This window comes from Scardinius erythrophthalmus (genome assembly GCF_964197995.2).
Source record: "Scardinius erythrophthalmus genome assembly, chromosome: 7".
NCBI classification, from domain to species: Eukaryota; Metazoa; Chordata; class Actinopteri; order Cypriniformes; family Leuciscidae; genus Scardinius; species Scardinius erythrophthalmus.
In genome coordinates this window covers 7,306,644-7,315,496 of record NC_138227.1, presented here as the reverse complement: position 1 = coordinate 7,315,496, position 8,853 = coordinate 7,306,644, and the positions used below count along the sequence as shown (strand labels likewise).

The following is an 8,853-nucleotide window of genomic DNA, read 5'->3' as shown; positions in this document are numbered from 1 at the left end:
CAAGGAAAAAACGCTTAAATATGTAATTTTGGTGATCAAAGATGAGTTTCAAGGGATAAAATGATTGACTACAGGGGGACTTTAAGAATATGCGGCCCCTTTAAGAAACATGACACTCTGCGCACTGAGAATGCGCAGAAGAGAGAAGCGAGAGGAGACGAGCTGAACATTTCACTAGTCGAGGATGAAAGGGACGCTGTTAACGATCGTGAATGAAGGACAGATGTGGAATATTTTCTTCGGATGCCATATATTTCCAGTCTGCAGGTGATAGATGTTACCAGATTACAGAGTTTAACATTAACCAGCTCCTCGAGTTTGTGTGTTTAAGGCAGAGCGCTGCTGGCCCAAATGGGTGCTCTTAAAGGGGTCATATAATGGTACATGCACTTTTACAAGCTGATTGTACTGAAATGTGTGTTGGCAGTGCCTGAACACAACCATCACAAAATGATAAAAATCCATCCAGTGTTTTTTTTTTTAATCTCCTTATATGTTTGACCCTCTCTGAAATTGAGCTGTTCGGTATTGCGACGTCACAAAATCGACGCCCCTCCTACGATCTTTGATTGACAGCAGCGTTTCAACACAGTCCCGCCCTCGCTCTGTCAATCATAGTCCGCACGTCATTGTTGATACCGTGGTGAACTGTCTATGAGCAAAATGGCGTCCAAGCGATTGTGGTGTTCTGTTCTTGGGTGCAATAAGGAGCACCGCAGTCATTTTACTATTCCTAAATCAGAACTGCTGAAAACGCAGTGGCTGAGTTTTGCTTTTGAAGGGAATATTCCCCACGATCAACACGAATGTTTGTATGTTTGCGCTAATCATTTTTCACCAGACTGCTTTATAAACGAGGGTCAGTATAAAGCTGGATTTGCTAAAAAGCTGCTCCTCAAAAAAGGATCAGTACCAACCATTCGTGTTCCTGCTGAACCTCCAGAAGAACAAGTGAGTCTAACGTTTTATTAACCTTTATATTAATCTTTGCAAATCGCTTGCTGCACGCTTCATTATGAATGCGGCTATTTACACTCAGGGTACATTATGGCATGTTTTCTATATATGACGTTCTCAATATAATTCATAATCCCACGTTTATATTGAACAACGCGTTATGGTAGGGCTGGGCAAAAAATCGATTTAATCGATTTATCGATTTTGTAGTGTAAAACGATTTTTATTTTGCAAACTCGAGTTTTTTTGCCACAATAGTTTTTTCGGACTTTTCCGCGTTTCGTTTCGTCCTTGTGCGTTACCATAGCGCGATATGAGCCAGCCGGCCCCCGCCCCGCGTAACCATAGATACTAAAAGAAGCGCGTAACACAATCAAAACAACATGGCACCTGAGGAATAAATATCGCGAAGAATGGGAGAAGTGCAGCCGGCTCCGTAGCGAAAACGGCTCCTCTAACACACCTGCTAAAAGCAAATTACACTTCCTGAGAGCTTTACAAACTGTGTGCCTTATAAGAACGGAGCGCGATGGAAAGCGATTACAGAGGCGATCACGTTTTATATTGCCACAGACATGCTGCCAATTTATTCTGTCGAAAAGCGAGGTGTTTTGTTGTTATAGATAAAAGTTTACATTTGTTCACTCTTTGAGCAGGCTATGTCTGCCACATGCATGTTTCATTTTTTATATTCACAGTTCACACTATACTGAGAAGAGTTTATTTTTTTAATTGTAATGTTATATGTTACAAAATTTGTAATTATCTGATTTCTTGAACAGAAAATTTAAGCTACTGTGAAGTTATTGCACTTTTGCTTAAACCTGGGTTAAAGCCACTGATCTATATAATGTCATTCTATATAGATCAGTGGTTAAAGCTTGAAGTTGTTGAATGACAGAGCCTCATTTACTTTTTGTTTTGGGATTCTACGCATTTTAACTCTTGAGGACAGTCATAGCAATAAAGTTGCACTTTTCACACAATATCTGATGTCTGCAGTCATTTTTTAAGTTTATTGAAAAAAAAAATCGAAAATCGAATCGAAACTCGAATTTTTCTTTAAAAATCGAAGATTTTTTTTTTAGGCAAAATCGCCCAGCCCTACGTTATGGTTTTAAAAAATGTGTACACAGCACAGGTGTTAAAGTTAACGTGGTAATACTACACTAAGCTTACTTTTGTATATGGTTTATAAAGGTGTCTGTTACTGATGTTAAGAAGTAACGTTAATGTAAAAAACAAAAAAACAGTTATAACTGCATGAAGATGAATGGTAACACAATACCTACAAAATATTGTTTACATCCTGCAAATGCATATGATTCAAGACTATAAATACTCTAATGGATGTTTTTCAATATTACGCCGGAATAAATGATGTAATCTGATCAATTGTTTGCTTTTGTATAGGCAAGCACATCGGAAGAATTGGACATGGTGCAACATGTGGCCAGCCAAAATAAACTGTGCCCAGTTGGCACCCAGCTCTCAATGAAAACTTTACGTCCGCACTACAAAAGCACAGGTTTGCTGATCCAGATTTTATATAGTGTGAAGTCATATATTAATTTTTTGTGTTATTGTCAGTAATAATATTTATTGTTGTTTTATTTATTTTTATTTATATTACTACACGGTATTAAAATGTGAACTATTATGTAACAGGCACACAGACAACTATGTTATACCCAGATATTGGTGTTGGCCAGTCAATACCACTGCTATCATCTACACCAATAAAGAGGCCAAATAAGAGATCTCGCTTGGAGCTAGAGGAGGAAGAGGAGGATCCTTCTGGAGCCAGCTCAAGTATGAACGTGGAAGAGCCTATCGATTCCACATATGATCCAGCTGACTCTGTCACAGCCTTGAAGTAAGTGACAAGACTATTTTTTTGTTCGAGATTGCAATCAGTTCGATTGTATAAATTTGTCCTTTTATGTTATGTGGAATTTGGAAATTATTTAAGTAACTTTATTTTTATCTTTAATTAAATATCTATAATTTATCTTTATTCTTTATTATTCTAATAGATTTGAGTCTTCAAAGCCGGTTCACAAGACAGCGACTTACATTGTTTATGAAAACTGCCTGCTGCAGCTCTTTGAGCAGTGCCCTCTGTGTCAACGTGTTACCAATGTACAGAAAAAAGTATTTGGCACATTCCTCTCTGTTGAACAACGGTGCCCACACTGTGACTTCTTCAGAAAATGGAATAGTCAGCCAATTATACAAAGCACTCCTGCAGGGAACCTCCAGCTTTCTGTTGCAGTGTATGCCAATGGTGCCTCTTTCTTCAAAGTTAAACGGGTAGGTTGGTGAGATTTTTTACTGTTTAGCCTATAATTTACTATTGCAAGTAATATCAATACCTGAACATAAATAAATGAACATACTGTCCCCGAAGTCATGCTAAATGAAGGAATCCTCTTTTCTGACCCTAGATATTCCAGGCAATGAAACTGAAAATGATCCAATACACCACCTTTAGAATTCATGCCCGGAGGTACATACAGCCTGCAATTGTACATAGCTGGAAGACGGCACAGGATGGCATGATGCAGCAGCTCAGACAGCAGCAGAACATTGTCCTGGGCGGAGACATGAGGGCAGATTCACCAGGTACTAAATGCTGAACAACTGTCTCAGTTTACATATTACTGTGAAGGCAAAACTTACAGAGTAATAATAATAAATAATAAATACTGAATGTAATACAAAGTAAACATTACTTCTCTACTTAGCCAAGTTTGGAAGTTACTCAGTGATGGACCTAAGGACCAACACTATTATTGATCTGCAACTAGTTCAGGTGAGTCTAACATTACAAACTTATGCAAGATGTAATGCATATGCAATGTAACAAAGTAAATGTACAGAAAAAAGGCACAGGGATTTTTTTACTGTGTAGCTATTTGCTAACATAACAGTCATTGACAACAATTGTCATGTATGCCCTTTATTTTCTAATCAGAGTAATGAAGTTGGAGGGAGCAACAACATGGAGAAAGAGGGTCTGAGGAGGAGCCTTGATCTCTTGAGGGCACACGGTGTGACTTTTGACAGCATTGTTACAGACCGGCACCCTAAAATACAAAAATACCTGCGGGAGGCCAACATCAAACAGTATTACGATGTATGGCACATTGAAAAAGGTATTAGCTCCTGTCTGAGTATGTGTTGTTTATGTGCCTAATTACTGTCATAGTCTCACAGACTATTATTTTTAAACAGATCAGTCAAATTTTATTACAAAACATTATGATACAAAACCGTACCTTTGACCAGAACTTCCTTTTTATTATATTGTGTTCAATAAACACTGGATTTTTCTGCATAGCTGAATTGTAGTTTGTTTGTTTGTTTATATTATTAGGAGTATCAAAGAAACTGCTGAAGATTGCACAGAAGAAAGACAGTGAAAAACTGCAGAAGTGGTATCGCAGTATAAAAAACCACATGTTTTGGACAGCGGCTTCTTCTTCATCAGGGCCAGAGCGAGTGGCAAAGTGGACATCAATTCTTAATCATATCCAAGACATGCACACACATGATGATCCCATTTTCCCACAGTGTTTGCATCCGCAGCGCAATACAACGGACAAGAGCAAGTGGTTGAGAGCAGGTGTGTTTACCCTATTAGCAGTGTCAATATATCTGATGTGTCTATGTGCATACGACAGACATCTTTTTTTATTTATTATTAAATAAAAAATAAAAAAAAATCTTATTTATTTGTATTTAAATATAAAGTTTAATAACTTCCACTTTCCCACCAGGAACAACTGCCTTCTCTCGATTAGAGAAGATCCTCAGAAACAAGAGGATTCTGAAGGATGTTGAAAAACTGAGCCCTCACCATTCGACCTCATCACTGGAGGCATTCCACAGCGTAATTCTGCGCTTTGCACCAAAGAATGTTGTGTTTTCTTTCCTGGGAATGTTATGCAGGTAAATCAGTAGAAGTGGGAAAGGAGTGTATACACATTTTCAAACACGCAAGTGTGACCTAGGTAATGTTTAACCATTATTTCTTCTCTATAGACTCTACCTGGCAGCCCTACATTTTAATGAGAATGCTGGGCGTCCCCAAGCCAGGACAGCAGCTGGAGAACCACTATTTAAGGTGGTTTTCCCAAAATACAAGAAAGGACAATGCTCTGCAAAGCCAGTGAAAGTAGAACCAACCTTCCGTGAGTGTAACAACTTTTATTTAAATGCAAAATACTCATTCTATGTACAGACATAATATCAGAAGCACAACATAAATTTTGTATAATTTTTTTTTTTTAAACAAGACACCTTATAGACAATTTTATGTACAAAACCATGTAGCCACATCACTAAGTGAGCAACTCAACTTAAGAGTAAACTGAAATAACAACAATTTTTTATTTTATTTTTTTGTACAGAGTACGTGGACAACCTGTTAGAAATTATCTTTGAGAACGTTGTTGTGGACCCAACCCCTTACATGGACGATATCCTGAAGATCTCCATACCTGAGAATCTCTTGTCCCAGTTTGACAAACCAGACAAACAGGAAGTGATAAACCGCTACGTGTCTAGGTTTAATCAAGGGCAGGTCTGAACCCTACATATTGTCCATGTGCATTAGGGAACTCTGCCCGTATTCGTCGCACCACACAGGAGGGCAGCACAACCCTGATTCTCCAGCCCAGAATGCCCCAACACCAGCTGACGAAACTTCTGTATGCCAAAAACCTGTAACGGCTGAGAAAATTGAACCATTTTTTGTTGTGAAAATTAATGTTATCTAATGTCATAATTTTATTTTTTATTGCTGTTTGTTTTTTGACAATTATTTTTGCTGTTACTGCATTTTTGTTTGTTAATAACTTATTATATACCTCTGTGGAATTTAGTAAAACAGTATTTCTGTCAATAAATGTTAGTCCAAGCAGTTTTGTGTCTATTCATTATTTGGTAGCCTATTTAAAGGAATAGCAGAGGATTTTTTACTTCCGCGTGGATCACCTATACTATTGGTCCTCCTAATTGTCAATCATTCTGGTGAATCAATCAAACTTATTCAAAAAGTGGAGAGGGCGGGTCTTATCTAAAATTCTGAAAGATCCTCCACTATACCTTTAATGCTGAATGGTATGTTACGTGGTTATTAATAATTACACTAGAGTTGATCAGTTACCCATAGTGAACTTAATGCTTTGCACTGCAGTTTCTTATGTTACAATAGAAAATTATGACTGAAATAAATCAAAACACAACTTACCTTTTCATTCCCCTTAAACCTAAAGGCCCATATTCTGCTCGATAAATGTTTAATGCATGCTGAAGCGAGAACAGGTTTAAACAAATAGGTTCCAGGCCTGGATGATCAACCATACATTGAGGTGGATTTTCCAGCTGCTATAATCTTCTTAAAACCTACAAATTATGAGCCTTACGCCGCCTTCACACTGGCAGTTGAAACCAGCTCCGTAATACGCAATACGCCCCCAGCGGACGTCGTACACAGCGGTGAAAAGCCTCGGAAGCGAGTATATTTAAATATTGAATTATTTAATTGTATTAACTGCCCTAATAACGTTAAAACATCATGAAAATAAAAAAATGACATGACAACTAATCGTTATAAAATCATTATTTATTTTATTAAAAGTTAAGAATCCAGGTTTGTTTATCAGTACCATAGCAACGCTAACTTCCGTTGGGATTTTCGGATAGAAACCGTCCGTAGCCTTTCGCAAGAGTTAAATTTTTTGAACGCATCCGGATGGCCAACAGACACGTTTTTTTTCGCACCGCACTCGTTCGCACCTGGTTCGGACCCATTCGCATGCGGTCTGCGAATCTCCTTAGGAAATGAATGACTTCCGGTCGTTTCGCTGCCGTATCGGAGCTGATTTCAACTGCCAGTGTGAAGGCGGCGTTAATTGTCGAACTTCTTCGGGGCCCTCATCGTGTTCCGGGTCCGAGCAGTGTTGCCAGATTGGAAATGTCCAAGTATCGTACCAGAAGCTCAAAATTATCGATCATTTGGAAGGAAATGATCGTACACGATTCAAGAAATCTCCAACCGGGGGGGGGGGGGGGGGGTTGGTGTTCTGATTCGGTTCGGGAGTTTAGATAAAAACCCGCCCGCACTTACAATTCATTGGTTGGGTCCTTACATGCGCTTCGTGAGGCACACTAGCACACACACGCAAGGTCTCTCGCTCCCTCTCTCTACACGTTCTTCCCCCGGTAGACGTAGAATCCACAGCTAGATCAATGAGAAAGCCCTATTGCAACGACCATCATTTGAAGTGTCACACAGTTCTGAAATTATCGTACATTATAGGATTTTTCCCATTATTGATCGTACATCGTACAGAGGTCAAAATTATCGTACAAATACTATAATTATCGTACATCTGGCAACACTGGGTCCGAGTCCGGTTCGAATTGATACGGTTGAACAGTGTCCTCGGAGACTCCCGCTGCCATTCTTCAAAATAAACATTCATCTGTTGTCAAGGCAACACTCCACGTGTGTTGTGTCAAAAACGCCCCACAGAACAGAGGGGCGGGGTGAGCAAAGCTCATTATCATTTAAAGACACATGCACGTAAACGGCGTGCTGAAAACAGAGCTGTTTTTGACCAGGTAAAATGAGTGGTTTCTTACAAAACTAATGAGAATTTTTAATTAAAGTATATTACAAACTTTCAATATAGACCCTAAAGAATAATATTAGCTTGTACAAAAATGGCATTATATGACCCTTTTAAGAATTAGCCTACTGCGTGCACTTTTAAGTAAACAGTTTTTGTTATTTAAAAACATATGTAAATTAAGAGCAGTCAGTGTAATACAACAGTTTTAACAAAAACAAAAGACAGTTATGTCCTATATGGCTATGATTTTATTAATACAGTTGTGTCAGATTTATTTATACTCTCAAGCATTCAGAAATCATTCAAAGGAAAATTAAGCAGTTTTGTTACTTCAAATAATTATTTACAAAGGAGAAAACACTATAGGCCCCCAATATTAACACAACACACCACACCACAGACCACAAATATTTGGACTATTTAGGTAATCAAGTAATCAGTCAACTATTTTGACGAAGATAATATTCAGAGTAATATTCAGAGTAACTTTAGAGTAGTATATAGACAATATTTTTGTGGAAATAAAAAGTGAACAACAGCCTTTAAAATGACATAAAATACATTATGTAATAACAGTGAGGCAATAATAAGTAATCATATGGTTTCATTTAATAACAGTGTTAAAATACATAATGCAATAAACATAATTTATGTACATTACTTATTATAACAAATGTCTGCGGAGGGCGCCAAAGGCCTGGTGATTGTTGTTTTACAATACTGCTGAGCTGACAGTAAAGCACTGAGCTTAATTTGAGGTGTAGTTAAAAATTTACTTCAATTATTATCATTCATAATGTCTTAATATTAATTTAAAAGCAAAACAAGAAAAAAAAAATAGATATTAGGGAGTGAAAATAGCTAATAAGCGCTCCTCAGCAACCACCTACTGGTTACAATGGTAATTTGATTTCTCCTGGTTTCCATGTCAGCGCGGTTTGATCTGATATCTATGGTTTAGAACTCTGCGCCAAATCTGAATGTTTCTCACTGGATCTTGCAGCGATGTTATTAATTCTGTGGCGAATTCAATGGATTTCTTCACTGGATCTCCCAGCGCTGTGTAGTAACTGTGTCACGTGATTGAGTATCTTGCGACGCTGTGCTGTCTGTAGCCGCATTTCCATTAAAGATTTGCACAAAACGTTTGCAATTTTTTCTAAATATCGATAAAAAACTATTGCGAAATGATGACGGCGTTTCCATTAACCGATGTTATGCGTAATTTTTTCCTCTCGCGATAAGTCATTCC

The 8,853-nt window shown here is 37.9% G+C and overlaps 1 protein-coding gene across 3 annotated transcripts; it reads left to right on the top strand.

Annotated features, from left to right (window-relative positions):
• Positions 1-130: 130 nt before the first annotated feature.
• Positions 131-5,883, top strand: LOC308694038 (uncharacterized protein). 3 transcript variants are annotated; one of them, XM_081371281.1, is made up of 12 exons: positions 131-267; positions 842-951; positions 2,371-2,485; positions 2,626-2,833; positions 2,994-3,270; positions 3,405-3,582; positions 3,705-3,772; positions 3,935-4,115; positions 4,337-4,585; positions 4,740-4,911; positions 5,005-5,153; positions 5,373-5,883. In XM_081371281.1, the coding sequence occupies exons 1-12, from the start codon at positions 213-215 to the stop codon at positions 5,549-5,551; spliced, it is 1,941 nt and encodes a 646-aa protein (XP_081227407.1). In that variant the 5' UTR covers positions 131-212; the 3' UTR covers positions 5,552-5,883. The 3 variants fall into 3 exon arrangements, with proteins under 3 accessions (XP_081227407.1, XP_081227408.1, XP_081227406.1); XM_081371282.1 differs by lacking the exon at positions 842-951; XM_081371280.1 differs by lacking the exon at positions 131-267 and having other exon boundaries at positions 544-951.
• The last annotated feature ends 2,970 nt before the right edge of the window (positions 5,884-8,853 follow it).